Genomic DNA, 24,432 nt, shown 5'->3' on the forward strand with positions numbered 1-24,432 from the left:
TGTGATACTGGTGAAAATGTATGCCCCGACTAGAAGCCGCCTTGGCAGACTTCCTGTCTCTATGCAGATGCGTCATCTCGAATGAGATCGCTGTTGTATCATCTGCAAACTTCAATAATTTAACAGAGGGCTCTTTTGAGATGCAGTCTTTGATATAGAGCAGGGGTATCAAACAGTTGTCACGGCGGTGTCACGTGATGTATCAGGACTTCCCCCCCCTTTGCTAAACTGGGCGTGGCCGTGGCCAACACATCACGCATCTTGCCCATGGGGCGGGAGTTTGACAGCCCTGGTACAGAGAATAGAGTAATGGGGAGGGCACACAGACCAGCGAGGCACCTGTGCTAATTGTACAGGTATCTGATGTGATTTCGCCTGCTGCTTCCTATCTGTTAGATAGCTTATGATCCTGTTCTGTCCCAAGCCTCTAATATATACTGATGCAGACTTGGCTGTCTGCCACAACTAAGGAAGGAGATAAACAACCCCTTGGCTAGGACCCCAGAAAATTATCTCTATGAAAACAAGGCTTGAACTCATGAAATTCTCCCAATCTTTCACTACGTCTGGATTAGTAAACTGTTGTTTCCTGCAAAATTCCCCTCCCATTGCCCCACCTATAAGCTCTCCGGGTGGGGCCAATCAGTAGCCACCTGTTCCTATTTCCTTCTGTTAGCCTTTTTCCAAAGCTGCTCCCTCCTCCTCTCAGCCCTACGCATATGTACATCAGGGACACCCTCCCTCTGTTCTTCTTCATTGCTCCCTGACTCAGATGCCATCTGGTGGCCAATAGGCCTCTCTAGTCCCTACTCAGACTCCGAACACCCCCCCCCCCCAAAGTTTTCCTCAGCCTCCAGGGAAGTCCCATAGTGTTCATCGTCAGATTCCAGCAACAGCTCAGCTGGCTGCTGTTGAGCCACAACAGATCCACTTACAAGTGTAGTCATACATAGTTAGCTGAATCAGTTTAGTGAGAAGAAGCTGAAGTCTACAAAAAGGACCCTTGCATAGCTCCTTGTAGATTCAGGATGCTGTAATATTTAGTGCAGTGCCATATTAACAGCATCTTCTACTAGTCTATTTACTCGGTAGGCAAATTGCAAAATTAAAATCTCATCATTGGGCTTCTCTCCACGTTTTCTACTCAGCATGGGATATGATCAGACCAAAACACCCATTAAGCAGTATATAGCAGATACAGAAGATCAAGTTGACAGAACCCTAACTTTTATTGCCAGTGAATCCAACAGGTACTCTGCAGTGGTGGGTTTCAAATTTTTTTACTACCAGTTCTGTGGGTGTGGCTTGTTTTGTGGACATGGCTTGATGGTCATGTGACTGGGTGGGTGGGGCCAACTCAATGGGGGTACCAAAATGGGAAGCGTGCCTCTGCCTGCATGATTGGGCGGGGAGGGGAGATTCTCCACCCCGCAAAAACCAATGGCTTGAAAGCAGCTCCTCTGCCACCACCACCCATTTCCCCGCTGCCTTCCCCAAACACTTCCCCCATTGCAAATGCAGCATGCTGTTCAGGTGGGAAATGCATGGAACACAATAAAGTTCACCCACTCACCTCCTGCTGGCAGGCTGGGGTGAGAGGAGAGGCGGAGAAGCTGGAGGAGAGCCGATCAGAGTCTTCTGAAAGAAGGAGGCTGAGGGAAAGTGTGTGTGCTACAGCATTCCCTTTGCCTGGCTTCCCTCCTCCTGTGGTCTCCTCAGTGCTCGCTCATGCTCCCCCCTCCTCAGTCTACCTTGATTGCAGGCAGAAGCTCACATTGCCTTTTCTAAGGCCACTGTCAGTGAATCTGGGTGCTGGCAAGGGCTGGCTTTTTGCATAGCTTTGTCCAGCTGTCGGGGGAGGGAGAATGACTTTCTCCCCAGGCCCCAGTCCATTCCTCCCCAACAGCTGGATAAAGCTAGGCAAAAAGCCAGTCCTCACCGGTGCCCAGGTTCACTGATAGTGGCCTTACAAAAGGCAATGTGAGCTTCTGCCTGCATCAAACTACACTAGGGAGGGAGGGAGGGAGGGAGGGAGTGTGAGGGCGCCAGGGCCCTTCCCTCAAACCTTTGCCCAAAGCCCCGTGCCACAGCAGGAGGATGAAGTTTGAATTCCTTCCCTCGCCTCCGACCCACACGTACCTTGGCATTTCTCTCTGCCCACTTTTCCAGTTGCTGGATCAAGGGGGTGAACCTAGGTTTGCTGCCCATTGCAGCTAGGAATCAAAAAGCTGAGAATGAACGTTTGTGCTACAACCAGCCAGCCCCTAGATCGGCCTCCTGCAAACTCCGTCTCTCGAGGAGCCCAGCTGAACTTTTGCTGGGCATGCCACTCGCTGAGGAGGAGGGTGGGACTGGAGTTAAGTGGCCAAGCTAAGTGCCTGAAGGACTCCATCCCGGCGTCAAGAGTCCTGGTGCCTCAGTGAGAGAAACTTTGGTCAAGCTCCTTGGAAGGTTACCAGGGGACTAGCAGAGGCTCCGCGTGGACAGCGAGGGAAGGGCACAGCCCCCAGATGGCTCTCAGAGGAAAGAGACAGGGATGCCAGCCCAGGGTTCATCTGGAATCCCAGGCAGCCAAACAGTCTCAATGGCTGCATATGTGATACAAAGCACCCATCAGATCCAAGAGGTAGAGGGACACCTAGCCTCTGTTCCAATGTGCCCAAGAAGGCCAGCCAGGAGTTGGCAGGGCTGCAACTGGACCTCATTTCCTCGGGCATCCCCTCACTTGGGGAAGGGCAGTGCAGGGACTCCACTAGGGCTGGCCAAGGCAGCAAGCCCGTCCTGGGACAGGGGGCCTCTTACCTCTTCCAGTCCTTGCACGTAGCCGCTTCCAGCAGCTGAGGGGTGCTGGCCCAACAGAGGCACTCGTGGTAGCTGGGTAGCAGTGGGCAGCACTTGACCTGCTGTACCAGCTGCAGCAGGAAGCTGAGCAGAGTGCAAGTGGCATCGGCATCATATGCCTGGTGCGTCTCCCCCCTGCTTGCACCATATGGCAGTGCCCTGGATATTTATACAGTGATAGTGAAATGGTGAAAGGAGGTTAGCACAAATGTCTTTGCAATACAGGCAGTGGAGAACAACACGTTTGGTTGTTTCTCTATTCCTATAGTCATAGCGACATTACCTTTCTGGGTAATGAATCAGCCTTCAAAAATAGCTGAGTGTCAGCATAAAGGTCCCCCAGTTGCTAGATACTTTGAGGTAGGTTAATTATGTCAAGGACAGTCAGAGTACCAGAGATGGGTTCGGTCCGGTTCGGTCCGGTTCGGTCCAGTTTACCCAAATAGATACCTTTCTGAACTGGTAGCAATGGCAGCCTGGTCACACTCCCGAATGGGTACAGTCCCCTGGCCTGTCCCCACTCGCTCCCGCTGTGAGCCTGGTCTTCAATCGTTCTCTCTCTCTCACCCCGCCCATCCACACCATGCTTGCCCCACCTGCCTACCTGGCCACCTCTCACTGGCTTGCTGGCTTGCTGATTTGCCCTCCTCTGAGAGCCCTATATATACCGCAGTCACCATGTGGCCTGCTACCTTTACTGGCCTCGTGCACTGAACCGCCCAGCACCACAGATCTCTGGCTGCAGGACCCCAAGTTTGGTTGCCACCTGCGCTGAGCCAGGGACACCAAGCCACCATCGCAGCACATGTGAGCCACTCTCTTTCAGCTGAGCTCGGCACCTGGTATTGTCCCCCTTGCCGAGCTCCAATGCGTGCCCCTTGCCTTCCCAGAAATGGGGCAGCCCTGACCCGGAGGTGGGTACACACCTGGCTGGCCGCTGGGCTTCTCTGCTGTCTTCCCGAAGAGACGCAGTTGGGCGATCAAGATCCCCACACTGCGCAGGTTCTACCCGGCCAGGGGACTGTACCCATTCGGGAGTGTGACCAGGCTGCCATTGCTACCGGTTCAGAAAGGTACCTATTTGGGTGAACTGGACCGAACCGGACCGAACCGGACCGAACCCATCTCTGGTACTCTGACTGTCCTTGACATAATTAACCTACCTCAAAGTATCTAGCAACTGGGGGACCTTTATACTGACACTCAGCTATTTTTGAAGGCTGATTCATTACCCAGAAAGGTAATGTCGCTATGACTATAGGAATAGAGAAACAACCAAACGTGTTGTTCTCCACTGCCTGTATTGCAAAGACATTTGTGCTAACCTCCTTTCACCATTTCACTATCACTGTATAAATATCCAGGGCACACAGGACATTTTTATATTTCTCTGCTTGTGACAATATACAATGTTGCCAATCCTGGGTAGGACTTTATCATTTTTAATAAGTCTAATTAAGAAAAGCTCTTGGTAACAAATAACAGAGTGATTCAGTCTTTATATCTTACTAATAGTTTAAAAAAAATGGAATGTACAGTAGTGCTTAAAATTTATCAGACGGTTGCCTCAAAATAGCCTTAATGCATATTTAAATTGTTAGTTAAGAGTGTTTTGTATTACAATAGATTTAGCCATTTTTCTTATTCATTCAAATTTGCATCATTCTCTAACTAATAATCATCAATTGATTGTTATGTTACTTTATAAACCAATGCTCAGTTGTATTCATATTTTAATGTCATTTTGCAATTGTTTAATCTCCCCATAGATTATCAGGAAACAAGGGAAAGGTCTCACACAGCATTTTGTCTAATGCTATGGTATGAACTGGAACTGTCTACTAAATTGCTGAGAAATCCCCAATCACCTCTTGAAATCTTCCTAATCTAAAAGGTGACTAAACCACACCATCCTAAATGGTTCTTCCCATTTGTAGAATTCTAGGATACCGAGAGTCTTCAGTTTCACAATGGCAAAGGGCCAATAGCAATACATTCCATGTTCAGTTCCTGTCTATTTGCTTTGAAGTAAAAACAAAGCCCTGAGTATAGGCTCAGCTACATGAATCATAGCAACAACCCATTTGCAAGCTTATGGTTGCCATTAAGGGCATGAACTCATGACCCAGTCTAGACTCTTCTCCCAGCAAATAAGGATCCCATTGCCAGCCTCAAGATGATCCCTAATGCTATTATACTATGAAGTGATACATGTAATTATCTTAATATGGATAATTTAAAAAACATTTTAAAACCCAGAAAAAATAGATTAGATGTCACTTACCTCAGTGGTCCCCAACCCCCGGTCCGGGGACCGGTGCCGGGCCGTGGAGTACCTGGCACCGGGCCGCGCAGCGGCCGGGGGCCTAAGGGAAAGTCGCTAGGCCTACGGGACAACGTCGTCCAATCAGTATTCTGGCTGGTCGGCGAGGTAGGGGAGGTAAGCTAAAGGGGCGTGAATTAAGGCCGGGCGTTCAGTTGCTGAGCAGCGCACGCAAATTGGTGGCTGGGGTGGCCGGGTGCGTGCCTGGGACGGTGTGCGGAGCGGGGCCACCGGACTGAGCCTCTCTCAGAGGCGGTTGGTGGGGGTGTGCCGTCGCGAGGTTTCGCCGCGAGGAATGTGAGAAGCCCAGGTGGTTGTTTCCTCCCCCCCTCTTCCCCGCGAGCTCTCGCCGGCGCAGTGCTTTCCCCTCGCTCGTCTGTGGCCGCCGTTTTTGTCTCCCGCAGAGGCTGTTCCCCGAACCACCACCACCACCACCAACCCGGCCTCCCCTGTCAGCGCCCCGCGTCATGTCATGATCTCCGGGCGGACGTGTGAGACCAGCGAGGTGGCGGTGATGGCGGCTGCTGCTGCTGCTGCTGCAGCCGCCGATGGGGCTGCTCCGGATTATGTTGCCGCCTAAATTGCAGCTCTTGGCGGTGATGGCGTTCGGGGTGTCCGTCCTCTTCCTGGAGAACCAGAGCACTCGGGCCACAACACGAGTGATGTCAAATTGACCACGCCCAACCCAGCCCCACAGGGTCAAACACAATCCTGATATGGTCCTCAATGATATCGAGTTTGACACCCCTGCTTTAGATCCTGATAGTGTTTTAATTATTAAAATTTAATAGACATAAAAAAGATGAAGAAAGACTAACCTCTATGTTATTTTTATGGAAGGCCTGCCTGAAAGTTATAATGGTAGCTCCTGGGCCGTGCGCAAAGGCTCCAGGGAAGAGATGCCTCCGCACCCCTGCGCGCGCTCAGTGGGCCACGGTAAAATTATCAAAGGCTGACTGGTCCGCGGCGATAAAAAGGTTGGGGACCACTGACTTACCTCATAGCGATGTCTATGTCGTTCTTCCACAAAAGCTTCATTGCCATAAAGATTCCCTTTAAAAAAAATCACAAGCTTTTAAAAATACTCTGCTACTAATATTGTTTGTTTGCATCCTAATAATTTCTAATCAATTCTCCAAAAGCTTGAGTACACAAACATTGTTCAGCAATCCAATACATAAGATTCATATCCTTGAATTTGAGTTATTTGGGTCTATTCTCCTCTCACCCTCCAGAGGGAAGGCAAAGATAAGACAACACTCCAATTACAAGTCATGAAATGAAGGGAGAAACATATACAGTATGTTAAAAAGGGATTCCTCAAGAGAAGGGGTGTCAAACTCAATTTCATTGAGTGCTGCATCAAGGATGATGCCACTCACTGGGTGTGGCCGAATGGGCATGGCCAGCTTGATGCCACTCCCCAAACTGCTGGCATGTTCCCTCTTCACACTGGGTAGGCCAGACTGAAGTGATGTGGGACGGCCTGTTAGATTTTCCAGGATGGCCCCTCGGGTTGGATCCAACCACATAGTGGCCTTGTGTTTGACACCCCTGCTCAAGTGAGTTGTGCTGAGAAAAATAGAAAATCGATTCCAGTATCAGTAGGTGAATAAAGAGAGACACTTTTCAGGAAGTATTTTGAGGTAGTAAAATATACATTCTTTATAAAGCTATGAAGGATATACACTGTACAGAATATATTCTATTATAGAGTATACAATGTAATAGTGCATTGTATTAGTAAGTTCTTCATGACCTTGTGCTAGTCCAGAAGGCAAATCAGATACTTTTATGGCAATATTGATCCCTATTCTATATCTCTAATGAATTCACCATGTGTAAGTGGATAGCCATATAAATTTGTTTAATAAATAAAATAATCTCCTATATAATTAGTATACCCCTATGGCAGCTGCTCGTATATAGGGAGCTGCAATGTGATATGGATGGGAAGTCCGATGGGGGTGGGGAGAAAGAACATTCTATAAAAACTATTAGTCACAGCAGAAAATAGGAGTCAGACTCAATAACCATCTTTTCACTTAAAGTGATTCCATGCTTGCTTCAACCTCTTCCTAGTATATGGCAGACTCATCCATTAACTGTTGCAAAATAGCTCATATCAATTCTAATTTTTGCACTTGGTATTTATTTCCCCAACATAGTAGCTACTATAGCAGACATAAAAGTTATGCACAACAGTCCTTCCTCTCTATTTTTTTCTCAAGCTGAGAAAAGGGCGGCCTATAAATGTCAAATAAATGAAATGAAATGAATATTTGTGCAAGCTTTGCTCTGGAAAACAACCCTGATTTATTTTTTTGTTTATTTATAGAGCTGCTCAACTCTGTAGTGACTATAGGTAACATACAAAGATTAAAAACACCACCATAACATATAAATCATGATGCCTTGGTTGAAACAACACCCCCCCCCCCCAAACAAAAAGTCACATTGCCAGCAAAGTTCACCTAACCCTTGTGTAAATTATATTGGTGCTCCAAGTTGAAGGCATGTAAGTTATTGGTGCCATGACATAAACGGTCCATTGTGAAGAGCCCTTGGCAAGCTTCATGTCATGGCAACCATAATATGTGGGTATAAGCAGTCGGGGTCCCACCTAACAACCCCATTACAAGCAGGGGTGGGTTTCAGGAGGTATGCCCTGGTACGCGCGTATCCGTTCATCAAATTTAGGGTGTCTTCCGGTACCTGTTCTTCCGGAGGCTGCGTACCAGAATGCTCCCTCCCATGGCCTGCTTCCTTGCTCACTCCCCTGCCCACCCAGTCGCTGCTCACTTGCCCCACCTGTCTGCACCAGGCTTGCCCTGCCAACAGCCGCCTCGTTACCAATAGGGGGTGGGAAATCTATGCAGCGGGAGAGAAAATGCATGCATTCCCCACCCCCTCCATTGGAAACAAGGAGTCTGTCAGAGAGAAGAGAGCAGTGCACGCCACTTGGGTTTGTGCAGCAGCCGAAGAAGGAACAGGAGGTGAGGATTCGGCTGTTGCACAAGCCCAGAGGCACGCGCTGCCCTCTTCTCTCTGACAGTCACTTGGTTAAAAAGCCATCCCCATGGCATTTTTCCCTGGGGAGGGGGGGCTCCGCAGAACATCCTAAGACCAATGCCACCACATCTGCCCAGGCTACCTGTCGATCTCCGGGTGCACTTCAAGGTCCTACTCACCACCTATAAAGCGCTCCATGGTAGTGGATCTGGCTATCTGAGAGACCGCCTTCTGCCAATTACCTCCCTGCGTCCCATCAAATCGCATAGAGTTGGCCTCCTCCGTATTCCATCCGCCAGTCAGTGCCAACTGGCGACTACTCGGAGGAGAGCCTTCTCTGTTGCGGCTCCGACGCTATGGAACAATCTCCCCGTGGAGATTCGTACCCTCACCACCGTCCAGGCCTTCCGCACAGCCCTCAAGAACTGGCTAGCAATAGCAATAGCAATAGCAATAGCAGCAATAGCAGTAGACTTATATACCGCTTCATAGGCCTTTCAGGCCTCTCTAAGCGGTTTACAGAGAGTCAGCATATTGCCCCCAACAATCTGGGTCCTCATTTTACCCACCTCGGAAGGATGGAAGGCTGAGTCAACCCTGAGCCGGTGAGATTTGAACCGCTGACCTGCTGATCTAGCAGTAGCCTGCAGTGCTGCATTTAACCACTGCGCCACCTTGGCCCGTCAGGCCTGGGGATAAGTTTACTTTCGCCCCTCCCAAATGTTGAGTGAATGTTGTGTTTTACTGTTTAATTTACTTTTGTTCACATCTCTTTTTGTATTTGTCCTACACTCCCTTTCCCCTTTTATTGTAAGCCGCCCTGAGTCCCCTCAGGGAAAAGGGCGGCCTATAAATGTGCAATAAAACTAAACTAAAACTAAACTAAAACTCTTCGAGGACAGATCCTCTTCAGAAGGACGAGGCCCCACTGGTCCCCTTGTGTTCCTCATCTTCCGGCCGCGGCCCCACGCTGTGGAAAACATAGGCACACGAACGCCCTGCACAATTACAGCCCAGAGCAGGACAAAAGCCCCTCTCCAACTGGCCATTCCTCTCTCTGAGGGCTTCGGAGGGAAGCTTCTGCAGAAGCCCGGGTTAGTGATCGGGAACTTACCAGACATCTGTCGTCAGATTCGGTTTTACTTTCCTCCGATGAGGAGGATGGTTCCTCTTCTCCTGGAGTGGGAGGGAATTGCGCAAAAGGCTCCACCCCTTTCATGGCGGCATCCCTTCTCTTCCCAGGCTGTTTATTTGGTTTTCTCTCCCCCCGGCAGGGGGCTTTGGGCCCATTTTGGTGCGGCAGTTTGCTGCTCGATGCCCCTCCTTCCCTCAATGGAAACAGGTGATTGACCGGGGCTTGCTTGCAGACCAGCTTTTCCCTCCTTTTGGAGCTCCTTGGGGGGGGGGGGTTTGGGAGGGGTAGCCTGTTCTTTCTAACTGTCTTCACAGTACTTGCCTCTGGCTAGGCCCGCTGCCAATTCATTCCAGCGTTGCAAGCTGGGGGGGGGGGCTGTTTACATGGTTCTGGTATATATCTTTGTTTAAACCATCCATGAAGCTGTCCATCAGGGTTTCTTCGGACCACCCCCGCATATAAACAGACAACTTACGAAACTCTTGTATATAGTCAGCAACTGGGCTCTTTCTCTGGGTAAGGGTTTTCATTCTGGTTCTAGCCTTCCACTCTGTGAGCAGATCATCAAAGCGTTTCCTCAGGGCGGCCATAAATCTATTATAGTCTCTCAGTAGGGGCAAGTCATCATTATGCAGGGCAACCATCCAAACTGCTGCCTTGTTCTCCAGCACCATGGTAACAACTCTTACCTTGGCTTCTTCTGTGGGGAGGTCCTCTCTGAACTGTTGCATGAAATTCCAGACCTGAACCAGGAAAAATCCCAGGTCTTTTGATTCCCCACCAAATTTCACACCAAGCAGAGGAACTTTAGCCATCCGGCTTCTGCGGGGGGGGGAGGGCTCCCCCTCTTGGAATGGCTCTCACGGTTGCTGCTGCTGGGGCCGGGGCTTCTCCATCCTGATCAGCTCCACCGTCTGGCCACAGCCCCCCCCTTGGGCAGAACAGTGCCTCTGCAGTTCTCTCCTCTGTTTCTGAGAGATCAGCTTCTCTTTCAGGAACGCTCTCACGTAGGCGTTGCCTCTCCCAAGCGTCTTCAAAGAGTTTCATAGCCTGGGACATCATAAGGTTCTCCTTATTGGCATCCTGCCAAGCAGCTGCTGGTCGCCAATATCGCCTTGTGGTAACTCCAGCCGGAATTTCATCAGGGTCACACTTCTGTCCCACTCCCAATGACCACCTGGGGCGGACAGATCATTCTTCCAAATTTAGTCCAGCCATTCACTCCATTTCCAAAGGGCATGAGGATGCTGCAGCTCCCATGTCGTCTTCCTGGTCGCTGCCTGGGCGGGATATTCTTTTGAAAGTTTGGGGTTTTTTACACTCCCCTCGGAAGGTGCTAGCTCCGGGATGAGTGCAAAACTGAGACCTTGCTTAATGTCAAGCCAGCCTCCCTCAGCAACCAAGAAAGAAACCACTTAACTCCATTTTGCAGAATTAAGAGTACTTTTACTGGTTATGAGTAGATAGCAGCTAAGCAAAACAAGGTCTGAGGCAAAAGCATGCATAATCATAAATATCAATATGTGACACAACTCCCTCCCCCTGGTAACCCCATCCCATAATCCAATCCGCACAACCCTCAGGTGTCATGTGGGTTCCATCTTCAAAAAGCATCATCAGGTTGGTATGCCGGACAGTTGGCCTTGGCGGGCATATTCACTATCTCCAGCATGCGCAGTCGATGTTGAGAAGAAAACTCCCTTTTAACAATCACTCTTATACTTAAGACTTCCCCTCCCAAATACCATGCCTCCCCCTCCCCGTTTCAATGACAGCCGAAAGCAAGTAGCGAAGCAGAGGCTGACATCTGCGGCGAGGCTCTGCATGGCTGGCGATGACTCCGGAGCCCATCCGGGAAGTTGAGGAATGCGAGGGGGACCTCGCCCAGTCCTATGACTGCAGAATGCTACAAAAAACCATAAATGCAGGCCAGTTGTTGAGTGTTTCAAATGTGATTGGAACACTCAACAAGGTGACCACAGTATGTGTGTGTCTGTGTGTGTCTCTCTCTCTCTGTTTGTGTGTGTGTGAGAGAGAGAGAGAGAGAGGGAGAGAGACGGACAGAGAGAGGCAAAGAGAGAGAGACACACACAGAGAGAGGGAGGTAGGGAATCAGAGAAAGACAGACAGACACACAGAGAGAGACAGAGAGAGAGAGAGACAGAGAGGGGGAGGGAGGGAGGCAGAGACAGACAGACACACACACACATACAGAGACACACAGAGAGAGTGAATGATTAAGTGAGTGAGAGACAGACAGACAGACAGACACACACACACACATGCACACAGAGTGACAGAGAGAGAGGAAGGGAGGGGAGAGAGACAGAGAGACACGCAGAGAGACAGAGAGAGGGGGGAGACAGAGAGAGAGAGAGAGAGAGTGACAGATTGGGGGAGGGAGGATAGAGAGACAGAGAGAGACAGACCGACATAGAGAATGACAGAGAGAGACAGAGAGGGAGGGAGGGAGAGACAAAGAGCCACAGAGAGAGAGAGAGAGAGAGAGAGAGAGACAGACAGACAGACAGACACACACACACACACACACACACACACACACAGAAAGATGGAGAAAGACAAAAAGAAAGAGAGGGAAAGAGAAAGAAAGAAAGAGAGAAAGAAAGAAAGTGGAAGAGAAATGAAAGAAAGAAAGAAAGAAAGAAAGAAAGAGAAAGAAAGAAAGAACATATGATCACAACTGAGCCCAAAATTTTGGTTGCTAAGCAAGAGCATCGTTAAGTGAGTTTCACCACATATTCCAAGTTTGCCATGCCCACCCAGTCACATGACCGCCGAGCCACTGCCACAAAACAGGCCACACCTACAGAATAGGTTCTAAAAAATTTTGAAACCCACCATTGATTACAAGGTACCAGAATTAGGAAAGGTTTCTAAATCAGTCTTTTGAAAAGCCATAACAAGCCAATGAGACTAATCCTAAATTAGGTGAACCGATGAATCACCAGATTAAGATTGTTTATTTTATTTAGCATGCTGTGCAAATGTAAACCTTATAGTTTCTAAACCACATTTATGGCTTAGTGACAGAGTTAATTATGGTTTCTTCAATGATCATTAAGAAGAATGTTAATAGGTTTGGCATTTGCCAAGTTCATAACTTGAATGATTCATGTTATATTTATTGAACTATAATGTTGGTAGATTTCTTTGTGAAATCAGCTTTCATGCAAATGTAGTTTTATTCAAGAACAGGAAATATTTGAACAAATATGTATTATAGCAAATATCATAAAGGACAAACTATGCTTGATTCCTAAAGAACCTAGAAAATGAAGTTTAAAAGAAAAATATAAAGGAGGTCATTTGGAAAATAAATTAGACTGTAATATAATTTGGACCACTGGTATATGCTAGTAAATCTAATTTTTATAACCCAGAGATTTTTTTCTAACTCCTGCTTGGTTCAACTGTGCAAAGTCCTCATTTTAAGAAGACAATAAAACCAGGCATACAGTTCCAAAGAGGTTACAGACTAGCAAATAAATTGTATTCAATTCAAGTTCACGCTAAATGCAAAAGTTGAATAATTGGAGTTATGGAATATATTCTTCACAATGATTTTATTCATTTTTATGATTACACAGTTATTAGTATCCTATCTAACCTAATGCTTCTGAACAGCCTGGGCCTCCTTTTCCAAATGTTGGAGAAATGACTACAGAATTATTCAGCCAGTAGTTGGCAGTGTTTAGTGTGCATCTATAGTTATAATCTATAGTTCCTTTATGTTCTGAGGAGTTTTCTGTGACAGTTAAAAAATAGTTAAAAACTGTTAAGCAGCAAGGCCAATGATGACTGTACACTGTACATTTTATTTAATCTGTATGGCTATGTAACCATCCTCTGATACCAATCTGTATGGCTATATAATAATCCTCTGCTACAATTTCTATAGAATAAAACAGAATTTTCCAACAGGTTACGGTCCCAGAGTGTGGGTGCATAACCCAGAGATAAACCCAGAGAGGAACCTAGTATAAACCCAGTATAAACCCAGATTAGAGGAAAAATTTAAAATTCAGCACAGAACAGAGTAAATCAGTCATAGCCAGCTATACAGGGCGGGGCATAACCTTTTCCTAGGGGTCACAGCAACACTTGTAATAACAACACAAATAATTCATACACCATTCGAAAGCCCATCAAAAACTGAGTTTATTGACATGATTTAATAGTCAGTATGACCACCATTAGCCCTTCGAACAGCATTCAAACGAGGTGGATAAGAACACAACAAATCTTCAAACAGTTCCGTTCGATTTTCCAGATTTTTCAACACAGTTTCCAAATTCATTCTCAAAGTTTCAACCGAATATCGATTTTGACCTTGCTCCTGAATCATCAGAGCTTCCACTTCATCCTTAATTATGGCCCCAATGTTCTCTGCCGGATTGAGATCTGGCGAATTTCCCGGCCAGACGTCATTGCCCCAAAATTCGACATTGTTTTCCTTTAACAATTGCTGAGTCACATTTGCACGCATGCAAGGAGCTTTGTCATGAAGAAAGACAGCCTCACCAACCACCAAGACATTGTCTGGATCACTGAGAAATGGAATGACATTCTCCAATAAAATTTTCTCACGGAAATAACTGCCATCCCAGGATTCCCCTTTATCCTTCAAAACCCAATGCAGTTTCTTGGCTGTGAAAATGACGAAAATCCCGATGCAAGTCGAAAGGCAATGCATTTTATTCTGTCAATGATCCTTTGTTCTTCCGAATCGAATTTTCCAGCCATTCTTAAAGCAAATTTAACATTTAATAGCTCATTCAATTCAGTTTTTTATGGGCTTTAAAATGAGGTGTCGCGGAAGTTGTAAACTGCTGTCAATCTTGCTGTGACCCCCTAGGAAAAGGTTATGCCCCGCCCTGTAGAAAATAAGTACAAGATGCAACAGAAAAAAAAGACTGCAACAGAATGAATAAATAAATAAAATAAAATGGCCAGTAACACAGTTGAAGCAAATATTTTATTTGTGAATTTGACAAACCAGAACTACCAGCCTTGGAATTTAAGATGAAATTGCTGCTAATAAGAGAAGGCATGTTGTCTCCAATGTGGGTCTGAGTCTGTTGCCAAAGCCGATGAAGAACACCAGGCAAGAGGTGCAGGTTTTGTTTCCCTTTATTGAAGCGCTTGAAGAAAAGGGATCCTAGCTAGAAAATGCCAAGGAACCTCAAACAATAGCATTAAGAAAACTTTACACATTTTCATTAAAGTGAAAGGCAGGATAAGGCAGAATATATAAAACAAATAATCTAATAAACATTTTAGTAATGATCTAATAATTGTCCTATTGGTCTCTAGCTGTCCCTATTCCTAAGCTTTGGCTAATGAATGCTCCAGGAGTTATCTAATACACGTTCTATTTGCTCCAGGCCATCCCTATTCCTAACTTCTAGCTGACGTATGCAGGATGCCTAACTCTTTGTTACTATTATCAGTACTCTAACCACCTAGAAATGATACAAGTGTTATATACGCATATTTTCTGTGAATGAAAATTCTTTGTTCTTGCCAGACAGACTCCACAATTACAGGCATCCCAGTTTTCTTTCAAGTGCATGCTATAGCCTTGCTTCATTTTAGCAGACAGCCCATCAGGTACATGGAAATGTATAAGTAAAGTTGGTCAGAATATCCTTCAGATGAGTGGATAGAGAAAGATCAGAAAGCACAATCTCTCTTAGCATAGAAGGTGATCAAATTATACATATATGTAAATGTGAAACTGCTAAGGAAATGTGGGAAGGATTACAAAATGTGCATGAAAGAGCTAATCTAAGAAATAAACTGTATTTGATTAGAAAGCTATACCAAACCAAACTGATGAAAAAGGCCAAGATATGCAGGATTACATAAGGCACACCTTGGAAATGGTGAAATGCCTCATAGGCATAGGAAAAGAAATAAAAGATTTTCATGTGGCAGCATTATTAGTGGTTTACCAAAAGTTATGAAATACTTATCACTGCGCTTGAGGCACATCTAGATGATGAGCCATCATTGGAATATTTTATGGACAAGCTTATCGATGCGTATAAGCATGCAACAGAAAGCATTAATAGCGATAGTGCTTCTGTCGCAAAGTCTCTTTTAAAGATGAAAAATAGGGGGGAAAAGTTACTTGAAGCAAGAAACACATGAATGTTTTGTGTGCAAGAAAAAGGGTCATTTAAAAGCAGATTGCAGAATCTGGAAAGATAGAATGGAAAAACTACAAAAGGCCAAAAGTGTAAAGAAAAAAATGATTTTGCCTCAGATAATGTATATATTTTTCAATCCAAAAGTTGCACCTCATCTTTGAAAACATGGTGTGTTGATTCAGGAGCTACGAGTCATATGACAAATGACAGAATTTTCTTTACTCATTTTGACCACAGTAAACCGGGAAAAAAATTATCATAGCTAGTGGGCAAATAACAGAATCAGAAGGAATAGGAGAGGGTTTTGTTTACTGTCCTATTTCTTAGAGTGTCACCAGAAAGATACTTGTGAAAAATGTATGCCCTGCTCTTGAAACTAATCTTTTGTCAGTGGATAGGATAGAAAAGAAGCTGGAAGGGACCTTGGAGGTCTTGTAGTCCTGCCCCCTGCTCAAGCAGGTGAACCTATACCCGGGATGGTAAACCTATGGAATGTGTGCCACAGGTGGCACGTGGAGCCATTTGTGAGGACATGCGAGGCGTTGCCCTGTCAGCTGGCCAGTGCACATGCCGGGGTCTCCCTCCTTGCTAAGCGGCCCCGCCGAGCCCACTTGTAAACTCTGCCAAGGCTCTAAATGTTTGGCTTGCACGTGCCTTCTGGCTCTGTCCCCCCTGTGGCAGCACCCACCTCAACATGCATGGCTGCGCCCTCCCTCCTGGATAAGGTAGGGGAGTGCCCACCTGCAGGCCTCTGCCCACTTCTTGCTGCTGCCGGCCAGCCCCCCCTCTCTGCCTGGGAAGCACTGTACCACCACCTCACCAGGTGTCAGGGAACACAGTGGTATTGGGGACTGACAGAGAAGACCCCTGCATATAGAGGTCAGCCAGCACCATTGCGGCAGCATTGGGGAAGGTGCATGCCCTGCCTTTTCTTTTCTTTTTTTAATAATTTTTTTTAAATTTTCAAAACAAACACAACACATTCTTCTTTACATACTGTAGAAAGTGTATCAGTTGGTTACAAAAAGACTTTCGTGCATCTCTTCCACAGTCAACAAACATAATTCATATTAACTCAAGTATTTTAACTCAGATATTTATACATGTTACCATCATCATACCTCCATTTTCATTTGACTATAATTGTTTAATCATAAAACATCTTAAAATATACCAAGATTTAATACATAACCACATACTGGCATTTAATTTACTATTTCTAAAATCCTCCATTAACATTGAATCCTTATGTCCTATTCTAGCTAAACATGCATAATATTTAATAACAAAATTTTCTAATTCTCTGTTCCAAATCACTGTTTACAATTTACATCCAGTTTCCTTATGTTGTACCCATACCTATAGATACGTTGTTATCGTTATCCCTCCTTTATTTAACTATATCCTGTATCATAACATTTCCCCCTGATAATCAAGACTTTAACTGTATCTTAGTTCTTTTTTATTAACCTTTATATATAATCCAAAAGGATTTCTAATCTTCCTTTCATGGGTACCATTCAATATTCATATCCAATTATTACTTATCATAACACTGCACATTGTATACATTAGTAACATTATCAATTATTTATTTAACTATATCTATTGTCACTAAATTTCACTAAGTTTAACTAGTTTTAAATTTATACTCTTCCATCTATCAACCTGTATCTTTCCAGTAGCAAAACAGTCTCATGTCTTCTGCCGTTTGTGGTGTCAGTCGTCTAATCATCTCCTTAATCAACTTTATATGGACTCCTCTTAGCAACTCCTTACTTATAAAATCTCTCATGTAATTTCGATGCCCTTCTTCTGTTTCCTTAATCAGCTTATCTTTGATTGTCAGTAGTGTTATCAATGATATTGCTAATAGAATTTCTCTCTTTAAATCCATAAATTCTTTTGTTTTTTCTTCTTCTGTATCTTGCCATCTGGGGTAATTTCCTCTCCATTTAGTTCCTCTTTCAATATTCCATTCTTTCCATTTTCAGAGACAAACCAATCACCATAAATATCAGCAAATTTAATTTATTTATATTCATTTTCCTCTTCGATTTTTAGGGTTTTAACCACCACTTTTTCCACTTGATAAATAAACATCCTCAACTTCTTCATCATATTTTGCTATTAGATGCTCTAGTCTAAGTCTTCCAGCTTCTTCTCTATCCTCTCATATGTATTTGATAATTTCTGTATTTCTGAGAATATCTTTTGCAGACTTAAAATTTCTTTCTGCTGTTGAAATTGTGTCATTATATCCAGCTAACAAACACTGCTGCTCTAGCTTAGAAGGTTAACAAAATTAAGCATAGATTCACAATAACGTTTTATTTTCACTTTTCTCTGGTTAAAGATATACTTGAAAGGGACATCTATATGCTTTTCTTCTTATCACTCTCTATAAACAAGCAGTGAGACCTTGAAGTGCCAAGCCAGGATAATCAGTGAGAAAGGTAAGACTGTTTCGTTCCCAATACACAAACCTTCCAGCCTCTGAGTAGCAGTGTTATTGTTACAATTTTCTTTGTGTCTTTTTGTATCTTTTTTGTATTTCAAGTTTTAAAAAAAGTCAGATTCTTGAATGAGTTAGAAGAACACCCACAGTAATGAAAGAGGAGAATTTTAGTCCATAGGTTACAAAGAATAATAAATGAAAAAATGTAGAAGAAAACTTAAGCCATTTGTTTTAAAAGGCTTGCATAAATTCCATCCATGAAGATAGCATTTAAAAAGTAACATAACCCACTGTCCAAAACCATTCAAAGTTTAATTCTGCCGCTTGTTTCTTCTGTTCTCAAATTTATATTAACTTTAAGTTTTTTATAGGCAGTCTCTTTTAAAATGGCAAAAATTCCTCACCAGCTGGAAACACTTTCTCTTTCCGTATCCCTTCCGTTTTGGAGCCTCCCCGACTTCATCAGCCTAATGGCTGGGTTTTTTGTCACCGGCTTGAAGAACTTCTCTTGGATCCGTCAGGGACTTTGCGATGTCCTTGAGATCAGCAAGACGTATTCTTCCTGTTCACTGTCTCTGCGGGACGGCTTAGGTCCGATTGGACCACCCAGTGCCAAAAGTATTGGCTGCGGTCTCGGCACATCGAGACTGCACGTCCGTATCGTTGCGATGTTGGTTCCTCCCCCCACGCCCTGCCTTTTCTACTCTCGCCAGCCCGAGGTGGGGCTCCGCACTGCTGCCTCCCAGCCAGAGCACCACGTTTGTTTGCTTGTTGGGTGCCTTGTTCCTACTACACTACCACTTGCAAGATAAATAAATAAAATAAAAAAGTGAGAGAAATGCTTCATTTTGTTTTGCTCCTTGAATGATGAAAGTGATGGAGATTCTGCTTCTAACACAGACTCACATCTAATCTTTTGAAGAAGGCACCAGCAATAAATAATAATTACATCCTTCAGAATCTTAATATGAAGGACAACTTCATCCTGCAATATCTCTTAAGGTTTTCTAGTGATTTCTGAAAGCAGAAGTTTAACAGGAATTATAACTAAGATTTAAGACAAGATAGTGAATCTAATTAATATTACTCTTAAACAGTATATATTTTAACAAGATACTATTATATGGTTTGAACACAAAAGCAAAAGATCCAACCAAAGATGCCATGACTTACTTAACAAAGAGTCTTCTGTCTTAAAGATAGTTTTTCTTTTCCCTAGTCTCATTGTTCCTCCCATGTCACCAGGATTATGTTCAGGCATATCAATGACCTTAAGAAAAGAAGAAAAAACATGTTTTGTATAATTTATGCTTCAGACAAACAAAACACATAAAAATTGAAATACATGCCTATAAATCTACTTGTTCTTCTATTGAAATACTGCATATAATAAAACCAGGCTCCACCAGCAACTTCTTTATCACTGAAATCAAAATGGTAAACATATTCCTAGAAGAGTTCTAGTAATCAGTCCTAATATTTAATATATGGAAACAATATTTATTCATATTAATACTGAAGTAAGATTTGTTCCAAAGCAGCAGTAAAACATAAAATATTATCCATGTTATATTTTATGTATTTATTTGATTTACATAGACTCCCATCTCAAATACTCAAAAGACTCCAGGTGGCTAATATTTCAGACCTGATTGTTTTAATTCTAAGCTAAAGGACACTAAAAGGCAAAGTAAAGTTTGGATTACAGTGGTAAAATTCTTTGGATTTAAATGCAGGGTGCATGGTTCATATAAAAAATAACTAGAGTGGATTCACTGCATTAGTGACTGAATGCTTTCAGATAATTCATGAAAAGATTATCCTCACATCGATAGCTGCTACTATCACACCTTACATTTCTGTAATTTTCTAGATTTATTTAGAGAGCAAAGAATTTTTAAAAAAACCTGAAAACTAACTTTTGTTCTTCATATTTATGTAACACATGACAGTTATATTCTTGGTTCCACAGGTTTGATTCAAACATTACACTGAATCATAACTTCTTTTGCTCACTTTTAGCTTTAAAAAAACTCCTTTTATGACTTGAAGGCAATGGTAAACCACTTCCAAAAATCTTACCAAGAAAACTGCAGGGACCAGTCCAGACAATTGCCTGGAGCCAACACGAAGGCATGGGCACACACACATATAGACACTTGATGGGTTACAAATAAACAAAGTTATTGTCACATTTGGTATGAACCAAATTGGATGGTTACATATGCTTATGCTTTTCAATTTCATAGACTGATTATGATATAATCAGACTCCTGTTAAATCTGACTGATGGTTAATGAAAGAGAAAGAATACAGTATTTACTCTTTCTGAAAGATACCAACTTAGGGCAGGGAAGTTGGCAAAGTAGTTGACTTGGAAGTAGTTGACATCTGCCACCTAGAATGATCATGTATTTTTTTTGTTCCTGAAATTTATTCTTAACCTACTCCAACAAACAGGATTTTGAGAATAGCTGAAACATAATGAACATATGAATGATTACAGTACAATCTAAACATAAAAGTACAATTATACATTCTAACCAATAACTACTGAAAGCATCTTAAAATAGTTTAAATGCTAAAACATAGCAATATTGAAAAGCCCCCCCCCCCGCCCCAAATGAAAAAGTTTTCTGTATTAAATGATAATGATTCTCCCTCCAGAGGATATCTTCTCTGAAAAAGCTCTTTCCTCTGTCTGGATGATTGGATGATTACTAGAAGGCCTCTCTAGATATGAATTACAGGGTGTGTGTCCCTTTTTCCTCAATATCTTCAAAACAGACTTTCTATTTGAAAAGCATATGGATTACTATATAAAGTAATAGATAAATTACTATATAAATTTCTTCAAAATGTCCATAGATTAGGACATTATCTAGATTAGACTATCTACAGGAGAATCTCATTAAGATAAGACATTGTGAAAGAAGCCTAATAAGAACCAATTTTAAATTACCAAGAGATGAAACGCACACAATGCTCTTAATTCAACCATGCTTCCAAAATGGGCAGCAAGATGAAGGATTGGGCACTATCTTGATCTAGCCCCCTTACATGTTACCTTTACCTCACCTTGATTTTAAACCTGATTGAGGTTTAACCGTTAAGAATAACGAAGACTTAATGAAAACTAAGGTTTAACAATGCTTGTTTAATAGTGTCCACATAAATCTGAGTATACTCAAGGGGAGCAGGAGGAATTCATATCATTGTCAGTGGAAGGTATGATGCATCATCTTGCAATCTAATCCCAAAATTTAACAAAGATTATGCAATGAGCTTCAATAGATATCAATAAAGCAACTATGCTGTCAGACTTGAACCTCTAAATAGAAATGATTGTTGGCTCCATTTGTTGAGAAACATATACTTTTATTAGCAATCAAGAGTATTATAGCATTAGTAAAAATTGATAATCGCATGCAAAAATCCCTAAGTTCTACTCCCCCTTAACAGTTTCTTATTGCCCACCACAGTGTAACCAATAAAGTCCATGCAAGATGTCTTCATAATGTTCAGTCCAAACACAGTTTGATATGCAGCTCCCTCCTTCTTCCAGCTGGGTGACCTTGAGGTCCAGCATCTATTTTAGATTTCCCAAGCATTTCCCCTTCATTCCCCCTCCACAGTTCATGGCATTCTGTCACCGCATAGCAGTGAAGTACAGCAAGCAGAAGGTGGCAGCTGACATTTGCATACACAGAAACAGCATAGAACAGGTTGTGTTTCTGAGTCTTCTTTTGGCATGAGTAACCATACAGGGGTAAAGGAGAGCAAATGATATTACAAATGTCATGATAAAGTCATGCAGATAATGTGATTGATGTAATTGGCATCATTTATTCAATGTCATGGGGCCACTGTGGTTTTTAATGGCCACCCATGCCCTTTTGCTTTTTCTTCATTTGGATAACAGAGGCGGCAATATCAGGGTCCCTAGAAAAGCAGGAGTAAATTTGAAACCTACATAAAACTCCTGCAGTATTCTTATCCATGAGCGTATATAGTGGTTGCTGGAAACCTCAGTGATAAGACTGGTAATTGATAATGTTTCATGTTTATTTTCACTGTTTTCTTGTGATAACAAAAAACATCTTTATCAACTTGATAATTTAAGAACAAAGTAGGGAGCTATTCAAGTCTGTGCTTGGCTTAAATATTTAAATATATTAAAATTATTATTATAGTCTACTTTAAATCTTTATTCGCTCAACCGTGTCACATTGTTTCTATCCAGTGGAAAATACATTTTGGTCTGGACCTAGATTTGCTACAACTTAATAGGTAACCATCTCATCAAATCTGTTAAGTCACTTAATCAGATTTAAAATTGCCAATATCCTTGACAGTGATTACTTTCCAGGTCAACTGTACTTGATTTTTCGTGAACTTGAAATCTCCTTTTTCCTAATTGGGGTGGGGCTTTCTCAGTACTAAAGATTTGATATCCTTGTGGAAAATGTTTTCAAGTGATACAGCAACAATTTATTGTTGCAACTAACTCAGAACCACTGCTTCATTTACCATATGTTAGCTTTTAAAACTGTTAGCTTTTAAAACTCCTAGCAGCATTTTGATTCTTATAAAATAGTACAAATTTTGATGTAAATTCACTAACCTGATTTCAAAATTATTTGGCCATGTTTGAAAATTAATAGCTTTCCTATAACTTAAAACATACACTTTCAGTCAAATACCAAATCATTTCATAACAGTACATAACTCTGCAGTCTCCAATTCTGCAAATTTAACTGCTTCAAATTCTAGCAAGATATTGTGTTGGTCATTACTGAGAACTCAAGAGATTTTTTGCTAATGCCAATTTCTCAATATGGCTAAGAAATCTTGTGCCACTATGCTATGCAAATGCCATTCAAATGTTTGTCAAATTATGTTAAGATCATGGCTCTATTTCCATAATATGCCAAATGTTCACAGATGCAATCACATGTCAATTGGTTGAAGTAGTAGATGAGAATTGAGGCTAGCAGTTAATGATCACTGGATGACATTGGGCCAATAATTATTTCTCAACACAGTGTGATAAAAAGCAATTAGAAGATGGTCTAACATATACAGCCACTTTAAGCTCTAGGAGAAAAGATGGACTATTAATGGCAAATAAATAAATACTGCGTTTAAAATAATTAAAATATTTCTAACATTTCCCAATGAATTACATGCATAGAGTTTGAAAGATGACGTACATTCCTGACACATACATTCCTGACACATGAAAAATGAGTCAATTAAACCTTTAAAAAAACCAAGGTCTGACTTGAACTCTTCAATTTTCTCATTACCTTTCAAATGTAACTGCAGCTGGATGTTCTACCAGTAGAAACAAATGGACAATAAACTCTTCTCTGTCCCATGTCTATATTAATTGGATGCTGCAATAGTTTCTCTTCAAGTCCACCTAGGATTTCTGATAATTTTCACATTCTGCATAGTTTCTTTAGGATAATTTTTATGGAATTAAGCTGCAGTTATTTATTTGTACTTTCATAATCTAGATAAAATTCACTTTTTCACATTTACTCTAAGATAGGCAACATACTTACAGAAGAAACAATTGTGGGAAAGTAGACTTCAAAAGAGTGTTATTTCTAACAATTAATTTAGCAAGACTTTCTAGGTATATCAAAGAGGAGTCCAGAGATACTTTATTTGGAAAAAAATCATGGGTGGAAATGTATCAATTAAAGACATAATCCCTTGTAGCAAACCCTGTCGACCATAACTAAAGATGGGCAGAACAATCAGACAAGAAAGTACACATTTAAAAGAACCAAATTCATAATATTTTGATTTGTTGTTGAAAGAATCTCTCATGTTTTCATTTGTTTGTATAATATTTACTTTAATCCTTGACATCACCATGTCTTCTACTTGTGCTTAGAAAACCTTTGGAGATTGAAATGAACATATTAGAATAAACCTCCATATATTTCCTTCAAGGAAATTTGTTTCTAAATTTAACACCAATTTGCTATGAGTTCACTAAAATTTCATTGCAAATAAAATTTAAAATAATAATTATATTATTAAATTATTATTTAGAATAATAAGTATTACAATGATTATTAGTATAATTAGGTATATGCAGTGACATAAGATTTTAACCAATTTCGTATATATGATGTACAATGACAATAAAGGCTATGCTATTTTGTTCTGGTTAAATGATGATTCAGAACATAACCCAATTGAACATGAACCAACCTGACATGCAATTTTGAGAGAAGTAAATTTGTGTCTCCTATTGATTAAACATAAGCAAAACATGAAAAAGCTACAAAGTTTGTGTTTTTCAACAGAAGGACAAGAAATCCCTAGAAATAATAGATGTTCCTGAGAAGATGAAGTTTGCTGAATTTCTGAAAAATTGGAGCAGGGAAATTGGAGCTAGCTGTCCTTGGATTATACCTTAATGGAAGAATATTATTTTTTGTTTTCAAAGGAAAAAAATAAATTATTCTTC

At 42.2% G+C, this 24,432-nt stretch overlaps 1 protein-coding gene across 3 annotated transcripts in view; it reads right to left on the reverse strand.

Annotated features, from left to right (window-relative positions):
* The window catches only part of CTPS2 (CTP synthase 2), a 110,459-nt gene that overhangs the window by 17,810 nt on the left and 68,217 nt on the right, over nt 1-24,432 (reverse strand). For all 3 annotated transcript variants that reach the window (XM_087726284.1, XM_087726282.1, XM_087726283.1), the window contains 2 exons: nt 19,116-19,212; nt 6,162-6,217 (listed from right to left, as the gene is read on the reverse strand). In XM_087726284.1, coding sequence (XP_087582410.1) covers nt 6,162-6,217; nt 19,116-19,212 — 153 coding nt within the window. The remainder of the gene's footprint in view (nt 1-6,161; nt 6,218-19,115; nt 19,213-24,432) is intronic.

This window comes from Thamnophis sirtalis, unplaced genomic scaffold (genome assembly GCF_051295495.1).
Source record: "Thamnophis sirtalis isolate CommonGarterSnake01/CBP01778 unplaced genomic scaffold, rThaSir2_p1.2 scaffold_12, whole genome shotgun sequence".
Lineage (NCBI taxonomy): Eukaryota > Metazoa > Chordata > Lepidosauria > Squamata > Natricidae > Thamnophis > Thamnophis sirtalis.